The sequence below is a fragment of the Salvia hispanica genome, chromosome 5, assembly GCF_029641045.1.
Source record: "Salvia hispanica isolate PSC_SH4W2 chromosome 5, Shi_PSC_v1, whole genome shotgun sequence".
Classification (NCBI taxonomy): domain Eukaryota; kingdom Viridiplantae; phylum Streptophyta; class Magnoliopsida; order Lamiales; family Lamiaceae; genus Salvia; species Salvia hispanica.
In genome coordinates, this window is record NC_142696.1 from 4139147 (window position 1) to 4158670 (window position 19524).

Here is a 19524-nt window from a genome sequence, read left to right on the forward strand (position 1 = left end):
ACTTCATCCGTCCCACATAATTTGACTCAGTATTCCATTTTGGGCCATCCCACATAATTTGTCTCATTTCACTTTTATCATTTTTGGTAGTGGACCCCATATTCCACTAACTCATTCTTACTCACATTTTATTATAAAACTAATACTTTAAAAGTAGGACTCACATCCCACCAACTTTTTCAATTCACTTTTCATTACATTTCTTAAAACTCGTGTCGGGTCAAAGAGTAATACTTACTATATACAAGTGAACCGCTATTTCACTAACTTTTTTTCACTCACTTTTCTTAACATTTTTTTAAAACTCGTGTCGCTCATAAATAGGACTCCTAATGGCGGACGGAGGAAGTATTATATAATGGAAAAATGAAAACACTTTGGTAATTTCAGGTTCCCGATAAATTTTAACACTGATATCTTTCAAATTTGGGCAGATAACATAACCAATGAAATCTATACTATACTTAAAAGCTCGGCTTTTTTTGAGGGGAAATCAAATGGAAATTCCCCCTGTTTTCAAATTTTCGATTTGGGGGGAATTTTGCAAGTAGTAGGCACCAACTCACACTTCCATGCTTTGACCAATAGTTAAAATGACGTCACCACCTTCATGCATTAAAACTATAAGATAATAGCATCATTTTTAATTGTAAAGCTGACTAAACATCATCATCTATATATATATAAATACTTTTTGTATGCATATGAAACACATAGCATAATAAGGTTTTCCCACCAAATAAAAAGTCTCCAAAAGAAAACGTGGGTTTTCCCTCCCAAAAATAATGTGGGTTTCCCCCCTCCAAAATGGAGGGTTTTTTTTGGAGCTAAAGAAGGGGGGAAATCTGTTCATTCTAGAACAAAAAAAATTTGAAATTTGAAATTTAAAACCCAAGATTATTTAGAAAGTTGCTCTATAAATATCAGTTGCAACAACACGCATTCATAAATTACAGGTTCTTCTCTCTCTCTCTCTCTCTACGATTTACTTTCATATCTTTCTTCATCTTTATATTTATTTTTATTTTAATATTTTGTTGCTTATCTTGACCATTTATACTTTGCAGATATTTAAGGTATGTGAATATTATCTAACATTTTTCTTTTTTACATAAATTATAGGTTCCTCTCTCTCTACGTTTACTTTCATATCTTTCTTCATCTTTATATATTTTTTTATTTTAATACTTTGTTTCTTATCTTGAGTTCTTGACCATTTATATTTTGCAGATATTTAAGGTACGTGAATATTATCTAACATTTTTCTTTTTTTATATAGGTTAACTCTTTAAACCACAACAACATTACCTTCTATTAATACTCACCATTGTTTTTCCTATTAAATCCAATATCTCACAACATCTTCTGGGTTTTTGCAGATATTAACAAGCATTGAATATCAAAAGATGAGTAAATTAGAGAATGATAAGAGAAGTACAGATCCAGTAGAGGAAAAATACAAGAACAGATGAAGACACTAATGAAATTAGTATAGGCCGTGGCTTGCCGGATCTGTCCAACCATTTATACAGAGGAAGTGAAACTGAATAGCTAAAAAAGGAGGGATATAGAGATGAAAGGAGTGAGAGATAAAGAGGGGTGAAAGGAGCAGAGAAGAGAGAGTACTTTCCTAGGGAGTAGTAATATTATTTATCATTGTGTACTCATTTTGTACATTTGAGTGCCAAATGCACTTTTTTTTTCTTTTTAGTAGTAATTTTTTTTTTATCATTTTGTACGTTTGAGTGTTAGATGGACTTCTCTTCCATTGTTTTGGTTAATAGGCAATAAATGTATAGACAGTGTGGAGCAATAATTGCACAGAAAATAGAATGGAATGCATTTCATTTTCCATAAAATATGAGTTTGTCGTATCAATATAATTGAGTACTATATAATTATAAAAGATTAAATATCTTAGTTTTCAACTGTAAAATGGATTTTGAGTTTTATTTCTCTATTTATATGTATTAATTCTCATAAGTCCATTAAATATATATTCTAATCAAATAATTTCAAATAGTATTAAATGGAGTACATTTTTTTACAGGTCAATAAATCAACTTATCTAAAATAAACAACATCTACAATGTCATTTTTATGTTTTATTGAACAATACTCTATGTAAATGGATTTATAGATCAATAAATCAATGTCATTTCTTTCTTTTATTTTAATATAATATATTTTCTTTTATTTTAATATACTTTAAGCCATAAAATTGAAGTCTCTATTTCTTCACTATTGGTTTCGTACAGTATATTGCAAGGAAGAGAGAGAGAATGAGAGATACAATTAGAAATAGGTGGCGCAAAGAGTTGAGATTAAGTTTAGTAGTTATATGATTATTGTGAAGCAATAGATTTTAAATATCATTAATTGAGAGCAATGGTACCCATTTTTAGTTGAAGCCAAAATATATATACTGTCATAATTTGTAAGTGCAAGTTCCAATGTATTTCATTGGTGGACAATATTGATGACCAACTCGACACTTTATATAGATGCTAATATTATATATGTATGCTCATATATATCTCGAGAGAGAGAAAGTAGAACAAGGTTGAGGAGGTGAGATTAAAAGAATAAGAGGGGGTCAGAGGGGTTGGAAATTTAGTACTATTTCCTATTACTCCACAATTTAACTATGCTTTTGATATATTATTTTCTCTTCCTACTTAATTTATTTTTGGCATATTTTATTTTATATCTTTCTTATTCAAAAAATATTTCCACCAAAATTTACAGTTGTACTGCTTATAAAAAGAGATTAGATTTTTGAGGGATTTAAATATCCCAAAATTCTAATTCATCAAATGATTTCCACCTTACAAATTTATTTTGTTTCATTTTACTTTGTAAAAGGTGAAATGACTGAAAAGATTGAAAACCTTCATTTCTACATTGAGGATTGTGCAAAGAGTGCAAGTTGCTTTCCATTTTTTTTAATTGAGTAGACTGCAATATTAAAAGTAAGTTACATAAGATGCAATTCTTTAAAATCAAATTTAGCCATTAATAATTAATGCCTTTAACAGGTTACATAAGTTAAAATCTTATACTTTTTGTAAAATAAATAAATTTAAGAAAAATGTTTCAGCAATCAATAGTAAAAAGTAAACAAATTTTAAAAAAAGGTTCAGCAATTAATAGTTAATCCATTATAATATTAATAGATACTAGTGAGCAATAATGAGGCGGGTCAGAGTCCATAATACAAGCCCTACAAAATTAGTAAACGACAAACCAAACACGTGAAAAGGTCAGATTTTGAGCATTTAATACTCCTATTTGCAAACCCAAACACTTCCCAATTGCCTTAAATAAAACACCTCCTAATATTATAAAATAAAAATAAAAAATATGGTAGTAAAAATTATTCTCTCCGTCCCATAAAAATTGATCATATTTTCTTTTTTCATCCGTCCTATATATATAGTCATATATTCATTTATGATTTTTTCTACTTCTTTTTTACTTTTTCATTTATGGACTCACCATCCACTATATAATTTCAACTACTTTTTCTCCTTATCTTTTACTTTATCAAATTCCATATTAAAACTCGTGTCAATTCTAAAAGACCAATTTGTATGGGACGGAGGGAGTAACTATTGGCCATAATTAGTTAGAAACCATGGTTAACGGCGTCAGGCTGCAACCGCGAGGGTGGATATGAACCGTAATTTTTGCGAATGGCCCCAATCCCAGTCCCCGTCACCGACGCTCTAAGTTAGGACATTAAAGGGTGTGCTGGAACTGTGGAGTGAGCAAGAAAAGATGGGATCAGTGGCGAAGAAGGGGTTGCAGCACTACTTGCTGCAGCTCCAGCGACACCCTCTCAGAACCCAGGTCTCCGTTCTCATGTTATTGATTATATTGTTTTCCTTGATTATAACATTTTTGCGCTTCATGTGATTGATTATATTGTTTTCCCCTTCGGATTCTAGGGTTGCTTTTAGTAAAATTTTAAGATGTTTAATTTTAATTGAAGATGATAACGGCGGGAGTGCTGTCGGCGGTGAGTGATATTGCAGCGCAGAAGCTTTCTGGCATTCAGAAGCTTCAGCTGAAGCGACTTCTTCTTAAAGTGGTATGCTTCTTACTCAAATTACTACTACTATTTATTCACGTTGTGTATTGATTCCACAAAATTTAACACTGATCAACCAAAGTAAACAAATTTTTCAATTCGATGACCCATTTGTGCTAATTTTATCAACAACACCTCTGTAAATGGAATCGGTTTAAGGATTCTTCGAGTTGTTGAAGTTAAACAAACTGTTTATTCTTTAATGATGCCTTCCTTATGTGATTGATTAGTTAGATCTGTAAGGCAGATGAGGTTGTACCGTAATAGTCTAGTAGATGACCTTCCTAGTAGGAGTATGTTTTATCCTTTAGGGGATTATCGGTAATCTTGCAGGGTGTCATTTCTTCTCCAATATCGTGTGTTACTGCCACCTTAATAGACTAGCATATTTGGTTTTAATATATCTTTCATTTCAGTTTCTATATGCTCAGGTAAAATGCTAGTATTTCAGGAGAGTAGAGTAATATATTTAGTGTGGTATTAGACACTGATAAGTGATAACTATGAACTTGAAGTAGCATTCTGTTTTTCTATTGGAAGGAAAGATAATGCAGCATGATTGATGATTTTTATACCAAAGCACTCTGCTTGAAATTCAATGGACCCATAAGGATGAATGTGTGGCACCACCTCCGATTCTAGAGGCATGATGTACCCAAGTTATGATGATAGAGGTTTAAGAGTTCCCTGCAGATAGTGTAGCTTTATGGATGCACATCATGCACTTATTGATAGGTTTCCATTGTTTCTAACTTTTCTTTCGAAATTATTGACAAGTTCAAGTTGTTCAAGGGGCGTCATGTTTCTGAATTCTGCATATACTACTTGTTATTTGATTTCAAATCCCCAAAATGCAGATATTTGGGTCAGCTTATTTAGGCCCTTTAAGCCATTATTTCCACATATTGCTGGATAAAATTTTCAAAGGGAAGAAGGACCCAAAAACTGTAGCTAAGAAGGTACTCCCGATTCTTGTATTGACCTTGTTAGTTTATTATTTCTGAATCCATCATTCCATTCAATTTCTGGCATTAATAAGAAATACTTATGTATGACATTTCTGGTATCTTGATAAATGAATAGCCCTGAGTAAATTGAGAAATGAAACCTTTCAGGTGGTACTGGAGCAACTTACAATTTCACCTTGGAACAACCTGATGTTTATGATTTACTATGGCTTAGTTATCGAGGGTGAGTTTACACCACAGCCTCTCTCAGCTTGCAATATCTTTTGCTCTTGCATGTTATCGGTAACTGTATAAAAATTCTCTCACTTTGAAGTACAATTCTCACTTCATTCCTCTGTTCTCGCTTCTCAAGGCATGGTTAATAATATGTGTAGGCAATATTTTGAAAGTGTGGATAATTTACTAATTCAGTAGTAATTTGTATCCTGTATAAGATCTTATTGACTTGTATAGTATACTTTGCACAGGGAGACCCTGGATCCATACAAAATCTAAAATCAGGAAGGAATTTCCAACTGTCATATATGCATCGTGGACAGTAAGTGATGTTAAACAAAAAAAAATTTCAATGTTTGCTGTTAATGACTATTGGAAAAAGTTCATATACAGTAGTATTTAATATATGTGCTACTAATATGCAGTTCCGGCCTGTGGTTGGATGGGTAAATCATCAGTACGTTCCACTGCAGTTCCGTGTTATTGTCCAAGGCGTCTTTGCTTGTTTCTGGTACAATGCTCTCCTCCTCATTGAGAATATATTTGCTCCTCATGTCCCAGATATGATATGCTTCATTCAAATTTTCAAAAAAAAAAAAATCTGATTTTCTTGCATGTTTTGTAGGGGAATATTTCTGAATCTAAGAGCCAAATCTCTGGCACCTGCTAAACCTTGAGAAGGAGAGGAGGAAATGTGCCTTGTTTGGTTTTGGACATTGTCAGCTTGTTTTATGCATATATATGTATATTTTCATCATCCAAAACTACTAGCTGTATTATCTCATTAAGTGTTTGAACTAATTCTGATTCCTATAACGTTGGATTGAATGTGAATGTGAAATATTTCAACATTTATTCATCCAGATCTGCTGGTCACACCTTGTCCTTCAGTTGCTTATTTGACTCACACCTTTTTTTCAGTTCAACGTTTATTATAGTAGTACTATTTACCTTTTAAATGATGGAATATAGTAATTCTACAAGTGCTAAGTTTGAGCTTTCGAGTAATCTGTATATATACACCATGTATTAGTGGCTTATAGGTCATTCACACTCTATCGGGTCATGAAAAAAAAACTTTATAAGCTCAAAACATGGTTATAAAATCTACATATTTAGTGGAAATTTTCAAATTTAAACAACATATATATGAATGAAGAGATGTGGTTGGATTAAATATATGAAAATCATGTTAAAAATGTGATACCAGTAACTTATTTTTTAGTTGCTAAAGTCCAAAATCCACGCAAAACGAACACAATTACACAATCACGAGATATTTACGCGACACATTACCCAATTTAAATTTCTTTATTTAGGGTATGGTTGCATATATTAACAATATATATAGTTAAGAACGCCATATATGATTAAATTTATTTTATCCTTGTCATTTGCTATGTGTATAGTCTTGTTGTATACACATTTTTAATTTACGTTCAGTTGTTCACATATTGAATAGAATATATGCAATCATAATTAATCTTGCAAACTGTTTATACAAGACTGTTTAAATTTAAGTCCTTCAAAATTAATTAACGTAACTGGTTTGATTTAATTTGGGGCTACGAACCTAGTTCCAATAGTGTAAATTAAAAGTTGGTCACAATAGCACAATTTTCTCTCCCCACTATGGATCATTCTCTCTAAGCTCGACGAAAACCCTAGTTCTACACTATCCCAATGATCAAGTAATTATTAACAATTCTTGGTATAGTAGTATTTACAAATTAATATAATTGAGTTTTTGGACGGTCTAATGTAAATCATGATTCTTTTAGATGTAAAATCTTCAGTCATACTTTCATATTTTTGAAGATTGAATATGGACGGAAAAATAATAAATCATGTTTCTTTTGGACTTATTCTCTTCTGTTATATTTTCATATTTCATAATCATATATGTAGAGTAAATTATATGAATTCACTATAAATTAACATTTTAAATATACACAATACATAGCTGTATGAACAACAAATATTACTCTAACTAATAACAATATTATCATTAATTATACAACAAGATTCTATATGTATGTGTTCTTCAGTTGCTACGATAATTTCATTATCATATGATTATCCATTTAGAATTAAGTTTTGAGATTATTTTAGTTGCCGAGAGTAGTTATGACTTATTATCATATGATTATCTATATAGGATTATGTCGTGAGATTCAATCTAATGAACCAAGCATAATACATATTCAATGATATGAGATAAGTATAATATTTCAAACTAAACAAATTCATAATGTAAAATAGAGCTTAGGTTGTATTGTGAGATTCTGCAGTAAGACTAACTTGTTAGATGGTCTAAGACAAGGCATTGGCAATATTTGGCCGTTTCAAAGTCAAACACTATTTCTGCCTTTTTTGTGGAAGGTTTTGTCTAAGTTAAAATCAACGCCTATCTGCCATCAACCGTATGTAACTATGTATATGTATGAACATGTCCAAATCGTTAACCGATTCAAAAGGTTGAAAACGTAAGTATTGGTTTGTGTTAAAATGACAACACCTCTTAAAGTAACACTGTGATATCACATATTCAACAATATTATAAACGCTACACAACAATAGTATAAACTCTAGACAGCAATCTATAGATTGTCTGTCTAGCGTATTGGATATTGCTGGCCGAGAAAAATTGTTGTCTAGCGTATTGGATATTGCTAGCCGAGAAAATATATCCTTGAGCATTTTTTATGATTGTCACATGACAGCTGATTATTTATTCACGTGGTGATATGATGTTACTTTAAGAGGCGTTATAATAAGTAGTACTACTACAAATGCTAAGGTTTTCACTTTTAAGTAATCTATATACTCTATGTCACTATATATAAGCTTAAGATTTAAACTTTAGACGTAAATCTTCAATTGAAACTGTAGATGTGGATTTACATCATTGATTAAATATATGAAATTTCACCCATATGTTAAAAATGTGATACATGTAACTTAATTTATACTAAATCCACAAAATGACGAGATACATACGCCACGCATTACGCAATTTTATTTATTTAACGCGTGGCTGCATGTATTATAAACTGAGCTAGCACAAGTAACGATATATAGTGAGGAACGCCATATATGATTAATTTTCATTATATCCTTGTCATTTGCTCTGTATTTTGTCTTGTTGTACATATATTTTTAATTCATGTTCACACATTAGATATATGCAATCTTAATTAATCATGCAAACCGTTTGTATGATGAGACAAGTCCTTCAAAATTGATAAATATAACTGGTTTGATTTAATTTGTGGGTACCAACTAATTAGTTCCGATAGTGTAATTATTAGTTATAAGTCACCAACTTAGTTTTAATAATATTAAGCCAAATATCACATTTGAGACAAAAATACTCATAAGTTTCACAATTTTTCCCTCATTTTTAATTTTTTCCAGTGGTTTAATTATATCGTTTCCTCATTTTAAAATAGCATAATTGTCTCTCTCCACTATCATTCTTGGTATATATCATTTGCCTAGTTCTCTATCACTACTATCTCCATGAACAAGTAATTATTAACAATTCTTAAGTATGTAGTACTAGTATTTATGAATTGGGATTTCGGACGGTCTAATGTAAATCGTGCTTCTTTTAGATGTAAAAGCTTCAGTCATATTTTCATATTCTTGAAGATTGAATTTGGCCGGTATAATGTAAATCATGTTCTGTTGGACTTATTTTTCTCTACTCATACTTCCATATTTCATAATCTACACGTAGAGTATATCATACGAATTCATTACATAAAATTGGCATTATAATTATACACAGTACATAGCTGTATGTAACAACAAACACAACTCTAACTAATAACAATATTATCATTAATTATGTACTAATGTACAGAAAAGATTAACTTGTTAGATGGTCAATTCATTGACATGGCATCATTTGGCCTTTTCAAACAGTGTTTTCCGAGTTGAAAGTCAATCCAAGACTGCCATTTTCGTTTACGGATTATATACTTCGTTAACCGTTTCAAACCAAACGTTCAGACCAAATAATCTCTCTCTATATATATCTAAGTAATAAAACCACTCTCATCTCACTTAACCATAATAGTACTCCCTTACAAATACTAATCACACATTGTACAATTTTCAAATCTAACAAAAACTCGTACTATACATTCATAAAAAGGAGTAAATGGCAACATTAATATTGAACTCATCGCCATCATCGATCTCACTAAAGCAGAGAGACATCATCAAGGCCGCCATCAACATCCCGCGGCGAGTCTCCAGAATCCAGATTCCCGGGCTCCGAACGGGAGGAGCATTCCCAGAGCAAATGGAGAAGCCTATGCAAATGCAAATCAACACCGCCGTCGTCAAAATCGAAAACTCCGATCCAACGGCTGTGGCAAAGCTCTACGCGATCATGGAAGCCGTCGCTGACCGAGTCGAGATGCACAGGAACGTCGGGCAGCAGCGCGACAACTGGAACAGCCTTCTTTTGACGTCGATCAACTCCATCACTCTGGCCGCCGCCGCGATGGCAGGGATCGCCGCCGCCGCCGGGGGCGGCGGCGGCTGCGCGGCGCTGAAGATCTCGTCGACGGTGTTGTACGTTGCAGCGACTGGTATGCTGTCGGTGATGAATAAGATCCAGCCGTCTCAGCTGGCGGAGGAGCAGAGAAACGGCGCCAGGCTGTTCAAGCAGCTTCAGAATCAGATCCAGACCGTTATTTCAGTTGGAAATCCGACGGCTGCGGATGTTAAGGATATGATGGAGAGAGTGCTGGCTCTGGACAAGGCGTTCCCGCTGCCTCTGCTCGGGGCGATGCTGGAGAAGTTCCCGGCGGCGGTGGAGCCGGCGGTGTCGTGGCCGGAGCGGAGGAGGCGGCAGGCGAGGGGAATTAGCGCGGGCGGGTACAACGGGTGGAGCGGGAAGTTGGAGGAGGATATGAGGGAAGTGAGTCGGGTCGTGAGAGCGAAAGACAAGCAGGACTATCTGAGATTGGGCGAGAAGGCGCTCAAGTTTAATAAAATTCTTGCGGTTAGCGGGCCCGTGCTGACGGGGCTGGCGGCGTTGGGGAGCGCGGCGGCGGGGGCGGGCTGCGGGTGGGGGTCGGCGGTGGCGGTGGTGGGAGGGGCGGTGGCGAGTGTGGTGAACGCGGTGGAGCACGGGGGGCAGGTGGGGATGGTGTTCGAGATGTACCGGAGTAATGCGGGATTCTTTGAGATGATGGAGGAATCGATAGAGTGGAATTTGAAGGAAGGGGAGGTGGAGAGGAGGGAGAATGGGGAGGTGTTTGAGATGAAGGTGGCGTTGCAGCTGGGGAGGAGCTTGTCGCAGCTTAGGGATCTTGCGGCGGCGGACGGCGGGGATGAGTTTGCAAGCAAGCTTTTCTGATCATGCATTACTTAATTACTCCTAATTAGTGTCGCTTAGCTAAATACTTACCTCCACTAAACCTAGTGGCATGTGTAGAATATCAACCGCTGACAAATTCATTGATTCATTTCAAATAATTAGGCTATTTTTTATGAAATTGATCACTAATTCCACGTGGAACTTTTTTTCTAGTTTGTTATTTAAAGCGTAGTAGTATAAATTTCACAGTGCTTAATGTGTGGCTAAAAGTATGGTTTACGTTAGAAAATATGAGACTATACATAATGGATTTGTTATAACTAAAGTCAAATTCTACTCACGGCCTTATATGTTAGAAAAACAAATTGAAAAGCACTTGGTAAGTGTCGACAAAAATTCGTGGAATGGAAAGGATTCTAGTTTTTTTTTATCACAATAAACAATCGTCTATGGATCGATTGGAGCATGTCCAACTTCTCCGTCTCGGTGTTGGAAGCTCGCGGATGCAGGAGAGGTGGACGACGGGAAGAAAATGGGGCCCGGGGCGGCTATAAAACACAATAGAATGAGATTATATGATACGAGTATATCTACATAATATTCCCATGGGGTGCGTTAGGGTGACACCAATCTTAAAGTGACAACATGACAACAAGTAACATGCAATCTGCAATATATATGCAAGCAATATGTGATACATAGGCAAGGAATTCAGAATATGGTTTCAAGCAATATGAAATACGAAATCAGAACACTATGGCAACACCATAGTTAAAATGACAATCTAGGCAAGCAATCTGCGATACATTAGCAAGCATTTTGCGATACAAGATCGATCAATGATAATCAAGCAATCTACGATAGGCAAGCAAGTCTGCCACATGGCAGACTAAGGTTGAATCTACTCCTAAATCTAATGGTTATCCTTGGTGGTACAGTGTCATCTTAAATGGTGTTGTCATTTTAACACAAACCTATTTCCATATCTCTATTATTTCATATATTATTGATTTAGCATATCTTTCATATTTCTTGATCACTAAGTTAGGTTATTAGGGAGTATTACAAATAGAAGTCTTTGTTATCTCTTGAATTAACCATTGAAGAAATACAATTATCTTTTATCGTATTATACTTTTCTGCAATTTACTTTTTCCAAGTCTTTGTTCATCGGTTGCTCGACGGAATTCATTCCGCGAACGGACTTCTTTTATGCGCCGATTTCTCGCCTCGTATCATCTGGTACTTTCATCGTGTTCTCATCCTCTGGTTGTCGTCATCATGTCACACGATGGTATGGTAATGATAGTCGATGTAGTTGCGTGACATGATGACGGCAATCGGAGGATGAGAACACGATGAAAGGACCAGATGATACGAGTTCAGTGATTAATTCAAAAGATAACAAAGACTTCTATTTATAATACTCCCTAATAACCTGACTTAATGATCAAGAAATATGAAAGATATGCTAAATCAATAATATATGAAATAATAAAGGGTTTTTGGCTTTTTAAACCAAAACCTTTTCCCGAATTCCGGTTTTTCCCATAAACTATGAGATTTTTTTTAAAACCACGAACTTTCATTTCATTAGGATTTTCCCAACCCGACCTGAATAACACATTTCTGGTAGAGAAGTTTTCGAAAAAATGACATGGACGCCGGCTATAGGACCCTAAAACGACGTCGTTTACGACTCAATCACATTTAAACATTACCCAACTCACCTAAAATCGAATTCAGCCAGCCAATTAAACCCTAAAATCGAATTCCGGTATCTTCGTTCATCCGTTCACTTCGAAATCAGGCGTCTTCGTTCTATCTCAAGTAGGTGAGGAGGTTGCTTTTGGGCATCCTCGTTTTGTGCGTGCCGGCTGTGGATGTCCTGGCAGTGGGCGACCTAGCCGTTAATGACAAGTGGGATTAAAATTGACACGTAGACAACCCGGGTTTCGCCGTTGACCCGCCAGGGGAAAATCCTAACGAAATGAAAGTTCGTGGTTTTAAAAACAAATCTCATAGTTCATGGGAAAAACCGAAATTTGGGGAAAGGTTTTGGTTTAAAAGGCTAAAAACCCAAAAATAAAGATATGAGAATATTATGTAGATATACTGGTATCAACTCCCTGTTGAAATCTACCTTGCCATCAAGGTGGAAACCACAAAGCAACGAGGAAAGTTAATGATAACAGAAACGTTGAGGTATAAAAGTGGTGAGCAACTGACAGATTCAAGCCAACAAGGGGTTGTGGCGTGAGTTGAAAGAAACTTATCTGCAATTTGGAGGAAGAGAACACGATGAAAGCACCAGATGATATGAGGAGACTCGTATCGAAGATAACTGCGAGAGATCGCTGAGAAGATATTGGTTCGTTCCCGGGGAAATTCATGTCGAGCAGTCAACTATCGTTCAATTAAGATTTTTGAATGATAAACTTGCATGGAAACTAGATAGTTTAATTATGGTTTTGAATGATAAACTCGCAGGGAAACTAGATAACGTAAAAGTAAAAAACAGATAAATTGAAAGTAATTCTGATATATTGATTGATTGAAGAAAATAACAATGTCTCCTATTTATAATAGGAGTATATAACTTACTGAACAAGAAATAACTTAACTTACTGAATAAGATATAAATATGCTAGAAAGATATTATAGCTAAATAAGTAATAAGATATGCTCGTATCATTATATATATAGCTTTTACTTTACTAAATAGACGCACCCTTATTATAATTTATCTGTTATTAGGATTAACTTGCATATTTTTAAATTTGTTTCATATTTTTTTTTTTGGGTTTAACCCATAGGTGTACTGAATCTGTCTTTTGGCGGAATCCGACTAATCATGTTCGACCGGACTTGTGGATTAAGGCTGAAAGTCTTCCAGTGGATGGCGGGGTTTGAACGCGTGACCTCAAGGTCACCACAGCTCCGCGCTGCCAACTGCGCTGTGATCCGTTGGTAAATTTGTATTTTAAATGAGGGCTAATAAGAATATTATCTGAGCTCATTAATTTACCTCATCTGAAGGATGGGGGATAACTCAATTTTTTTAGTGTTGTTTTAAAGAATTGTAATGGGAAAATTAAGGGGTGGATTTAATATTAACTTGCGTAAGAAGCCCAGAATTGTAACTCAATTGGGCTGAAACACATGTAGGCCTATTTTGCGTATCTATAAATTTTTGCCTGCAACCCATGGATTTGGGCTCTCAAAAGGCCTTTCAGTTTTCAACTACAAATAAAAACTTAGGAGTACTTTAGAGACACAAAAACTTGCAATTACTTATATTAGAAAATTTTAAAAAATATTATTAATTTAGGAGGTAAAAGAAAATCTTTCTTAATTAATAAAAAATTAATTTAATCTTTTATCATTTTAGGACGCTTTTATTTACATTCTCTAATTTTAGTTAGGACACCTACATCATGGATATTTTTTAAAGCATTAATAGTATATTTTAAAAAATAAATTAGCATTTTTAATTGTATTAGAAAATGTCCTTAATGAATTTTTTTTATAGTGTTCCTTTCCACTTATAAAAAGGCTTGATTATAATATTTATCTTCTAACTTTATCAATGTCAACCAACATTTAATAAACAATTAAAACACCAAATGTCGGCAAATTAAAAAATTAAAAATCAAGCGTGACACTAATTTGCTACAAACTGAAATGCGAGGACATAAAAATGTCTTTTATAAGGAAATAAGGAATCATAGTAATAGTTTGATTGATTAAATAATTATCAACAATTAAGTCGGATAAATTCTCAAACTCCATCATCAATGGAATTAATGGATTTCAGTCTCCGAATAAAAAAACGCAACATTACACAAGGAACAGTTTTCTCAACAATACACATGCAAACCATCTGATCTGCCAGTTAGGATTAAATTTAATTTTCTTAAACCAGTTAGGATTAGTTAGCCACTTGATATTCTACTTTCGTAATTAGTAGCTAATTAGTAGTTGTCCAATAAACAGAAGCTCAATTTCATGTAAATTGAATACCAGAAAATTAGCTATTTATCTTTCTAGATCTAATTCTCCTTCTTCTGCTATGCTGTAAGACGAATTAAACATAGATAGTATTAGTAGTTGTCTGCTGAAGATAAGATTTACAACTACTATAGACGAAACCAATTAATGACAATTATGAGAATTAAAACCTATTGTAACAAAAGAAAGAGACACAAAATAAAGGAACTCAGTAATAATAATCTCCGTAAATGCTGATCGAAATAATATCAGTTTCGTTTTTGTTGATGCCTCAATATAATCTTGTGAGGGGAAGTATGTAATAAAAATTAGAGTGAACTTCAAAAATAGTCCTTCGACTATGCGTTTATCTTACCCTTAGTCCATGGACTTTCAAAATATCCTCAAACAATCCTGAACTAAACGTTTATCTCGAAAATGGTCATTTTGGTCTTTTTTCAGTCGAAAAATTACTATAAGAAACTTTTTAATAAAACTGTACTTCGAGTTCCAGCATATTTATCCTAAAAAATGTGCAATGTGCAAACTAATTTTCTCATTTTTTAAAATCTTAATCCCTGAGGCTTAATTTTTTATTAAGAATATGGTTTATCAATAAAAAAAGGCAGGGTAATATAATCACAATAGGAAAATAATTCAATTTTAACAAGTAGGAGTAGTAGTTTGAGAAATGCTCAAGTTGTGAAATCATGCAGAATCCACTTTTTAAAGTTATACGCCCTTCGTTCCATAGTAATGAAAGTGGTTCTTTTTTGCATTGAGATTAAGAAAAATTGTGTTAAATGAGTTAAGTAAAGGGAGAGTAAAGTGGAAAATGTAAAATATAAAGAGATGAAGAGAGAAAGAAAGAGTAAAGTAAGCGTGGGAAAATGTGTTGACTTTTACTAAAAAAGAAAATTACTCTATTACTATGGAACGTAGGGAGTACTATGTGATACACTGATATTCCCTTTGTCCTAAGGTAGTTGTGACATTTCTTTTGGGCATGAGATTTAAGAAATTGATTTGTTAAATGTTAAAGTGGAGAGAGTAAAATATGAGAGGAAATAAAGTAAAAGAGATTAAGAGAGTAAATTAAGAGTGGAAATAATTTTTTTATAAAAAAAGAATACAACTCAATTACCTTGAGACGGAGGAGTATACTGAATTCAAATATGAATAATTCTGCAATGCATAACTAAGATTAAATCTCAACCATTGGATTAGAAAATTTGATAGTAAATTTAATGTTATATTGATGTATATTTTCGAATTTATAATGATACCTTTAGTTTCGAATGACTAATACTCCCTCCGTTTCACAGTAATAGAGGTGTTTCGTTTTGAGCTCTCGTTTTGAAAAAATGATAATAAATAGTTAAAGTGGAGGTAGAGTAAAGTAAGAGAGAGAATAATATAGTGAAGAGTCTTATCTACAATATTCTCTCTCTTACTTTATTCTTTCTTCGCTTTAACTATTTATTATTATTTTTTCAAAATGAGTGCTCAAAATGAAATGCCTCTGTTACTGTGGAACGGAGGGAGTACATTTTATTACTACATATCCCGCATCCTAGTCGTCAATCTTTCCAATCCAATAACTACGAGTTGTACCTTAAGATATACTACCTCCGTCCAAATGTTGTCCATATTTAAGTTGGTACGAGTTTTAAGAAATGTGAGTGAGCAATATTTTATGAATGGACTGAAATGACAAATATGGACAATATTTGGTGGATGGAAAGACCCCAGCGGAACAGCACTACTAACACATACAAGCTGCACAAGGTGAGAACGGAGAAATACTACTATGAAAGTATTGTTTTGATAATTTGATATGGGAAAGTAATTTGATATTTCATTGATTGTTCGTTGAATGATATTTACATAATACTCTTGCCATTATATAGACGTGTAGTGTGTGTTTACAATGGAAAGATTACAAAGACTCTTCTTCCTAAAATATTGGTAGTATCTCATTCCTTGTTTAATCGAAAATATTGGTAGAATCATAATCATGCGACGTTAATTAGCTCATATAATCGCAAGCATGAAAAAAATCTAATGAAGCAATCAATATAAAGTAAAATTAGAGTTATAAGATATTAATAAAGTAAAATTACAATTATAAGATATTAATAATCTAATCCCCATTAATGACGGCACGTCGGCAACGCGGAGGATGAATTTGCAAATAAAAAGAATGAAAGCCCTAATTCCCAAAAAACATTCATTTCAAAATTATGAATCCTCTGCTTAAAATAAAACCCCATTCTTCCATCTCTCATTTCTTCCATTTCCATCCCATGCCATAAATCCACACTCTGTCGAGCTGCTGAAAACTGAAAAACTAGAAGAAGAAGCAGCAGCAGCAGAAGGCACCGAGTGAAGAGAAAGAAGATGATCCAGTTGCTTTTCAGCCTAATATTCACTGAGATGGCGCTGATCGTGGCGTTCGTCTTCAAAACTCCGCTCAGGAAGCTCGTCATAATGGGGCTGGACCGCCTCAAGCGCGGCCGCGGCCCAATCGTCGTCAAGACCATCGCCGGGACTCTCTTCCTGCTCATGGCTTCCACCGTCTACAATGTGGTCGCCATCCAGAGACGTTGCATCCTAGATGGCGCTGAAGTTAATCCCACCGATCAGGTCATCCTCGCCGAGCAAATTCTTCAAGCTTCTCTCATGGGTGAGAATTCCTCAAATTGAATCCTTCTTCTGTTTCTCACCAATTCTCAATAGCGAACGCTGTATTTTCATTTTGATTGTGAGTCTTAACTTTGCGGCATCGACTCATATGTCGATTGCATCATATAGGAAAAAGAGGAGAGCATTACTAATTCAATACTTAGATTCAATTGTTTGTTTTTCTATATATACTGCTTGAACTGGTTTTCCTGTTTCACTAGATTTCCATGGTTGCGTTTAGTCTGGAGATTTGTTCATGAACCTCTGTTGTGTCTTTGGATGCCATGAAATCACTCTTTGTAGCGATGGTATATACAACAATTGTTTCATGAAGCATCCTTCAAATTTTCTTTTCAAGGTTTGGAAGTAGTATAGTTTAAGATTGTGAATTTTATAGGTCTCTTCTACTGTTGGATTAAGACGAGTACGGATATGAATTTGTCTCGAGGAAATATAGTATCTGCCCTTCCGGTGCTAGGAAATGCTATAGTTGGTTAAACCTTTATGGAAATATCATGCAATAGAAGTTTAAGTTAAAGGGTATTAAATCTGAATCGGTATATTGTTTCATTTACATACTGTAATCTGGTCCGTTAGAGCAATGGTAGATGGCCAGCATGAATAATGTGCATGGATTGGGGGTACTAGGTGCAATGTTGTATTGCTAATAAACTTAATATGGTTAGGGTCTTCAATTTTCATTAATGTGATCTTTGATCACAAGTTTATGTCACCAACCTGCTTATTTATTCCCTGGAAGTCGATATTATAAGATCAAAACCCTCTGTTGGTGGAAAAAGAGTGGTATGAGGGTATGGTTTGCAGCATACTTCATTCGTTTCCAGTAAGTATGCAGCAATAGTACTTCAGTCTTCTGATTTTGAAACTGAATGCTTTAATCCGAACATAATTGTATCGCTCTGGTCATATGACTCATATCTAGTTAATCTAAAGGACCTGAGGGTGGACCTTTTCATTAGTATGCTTATCATTACTTTTTCATCACCCATCATTAATCTATTGTTACTACTTAAGGACCCAAATACAGATGAGACGATAGATGAAGTTTATATTCTGAAACTCACTTCTTTATTGGTTTCATCAGTTTTGAAGCATTAAATATTACCAAATATTTAATGTTACTTGTGAAATAGGGATTATATACATATTTTTTGGTAAATTGTAGTATAATGTTGACGTTCTTAATATTTGGAAAGTTTTGATGATTCTTGGCTAATCCCTGTGCAGGGACCAGAATATAAGAATGATAAACCTTACCTTCCTTAAGCCTACCCTGCCATCTCAATTCTCTTTTACTCTAAAGCTAACATCAATACATGTTCCATGTTATTTTGGAATTGTTTCTCTACTTTTTGCTTTAAGCATACTTTCTTAACTGTCTAACACATGCTATTACCTGGTTAGATATTGTAATGCACAAGTCAGAAAAGTACGTTGCATGTTGTGGAATTTCTCTACTTTTCAAGATTTGAACTTATATAATTTCTGGTGCAGGATTCTCCCTATTCCTTGCCCTGATGCTAGACAGGCTGCATCACTACATCCGAGAACTGCGTATAAGGAGGAAGAGCGCTGAAGCAGTGAAAAAACAAAACCGAATTTTTGATGATAACAGGGCTCCAGCGCCTGAGGAAATCAAAGTATTGGAAGATGAGATGAGTAAACTGCGTGGGATGGTAAGTAGGCTGGAGAAACAGCTTCAAGAAAAGAGTATAGAAGCAGGTAGACTGGAGAAACAGCTTCAAGAAAAGAGTAAAGAACCAGGCAGTGCGGAAGCCAATGCAATGGCCTTGAAGAAGCAATCGGAAGGCTTTCTTCTTGAATATGACCGCTTGCTTGAAGAAAACCAAAACCTTCGAAGCCAACTGCAATCTCTAGATCGAAAATTTTCCTTTTCTGATGGTAAAAAAGTAATGTAAGGCATCATTCTATATAGTGTGGTTTTTTAAATGGCTCTCAGGCACGCCCTTATGTTGTTATACTATAGGATTTCAGGATATTCCTCCATCTTCAAAGAAAATGAGTTTCCAGTAGAAAGAGGATCCATTTTTCGTTTTCCATTTTATCGTTTAGTGATCTCCTACAAATAACAAATACCTATGATAGAAGTTTGATTTAGGTCTTCTTTTTACAATCTATCCTTTTGTCTTTTACTAATTAATAACTCTCTCCAAATATACAAAGGAATGCATGCACATGATGGAGAAGGACAT

The 19524-nt window shown here is 34.4% G+C and overlaps 2 protein-coding genes and 1 pseudogene across 3 annotated transcripts; all 3 read left to right on the forward strand.

The window, feature by feature from the left end:
* The first annotated feature begins 3658 nt into the window (after positions 1 to 3658).
* Positions 3659 to 6140, forward strand: LOC125187326 (peroxisomal membrane protein PMP22-like). Its single transcript, XM_048083891.2, has 7 exons — positions 3659 to 3852; positions 3995 to 4093; positions 4951 to 5052; positions 5209 to 5284; positions 5529 to 5599; positions 5703 to 5788; positions 5903 to 6140. Exons 1-7 carry the CDS (start codon positions 3781 to 3783, stop codon positions 5952 to 5954), a joined length of 558 nt encoding a protein of 185 aa, XP_047939848.1. The 5' UTR covers positions 3659 to 3780; the 3' UTR covers positions 5955 to 6140.
* Positions 6141 to 9298: 3158 nt separating this feature from the next.
* LOC125190786 (putative F-box protein At4g22030 pseudogene) lies at positions 9299 to 10816 on the forward strand (annotated as a pseudogene).
* Positions 10817 to 16853: 6037 nt separating this feature from the next.
* On the forward strand, positions 16854 to 19355 carry LOC125186857 (uncharacterized). Of its 2 annotated transcripts, XM_089058258.1 has the most exons (3): positions 16854 to 17291; positions 18806 to 18991; positions 19034 to 19355. In XM_089058258.1, the coding sequence occupies exons 1-3, from the start codon at positions 17006 to 17008 to the stop codon at positions 19228 to 19230; spliced, it is 669 nt and encodes a 222-aa protein (XP_088914384.1). In that variant the 5' UTR covers positions 16854 to 17005; the 3' UTR covers positions 19231 to 19355. The 2 variants fall into 2 exon arrangements, with proteins under 2 accessions (XP_088914384.1, XP_047939287.1); XM_048083330.2 differs by having other exon boundaries at positions 18806 to 19355.
* Positions 19356 to 19524: the final 169 nt, after the last annotated feature.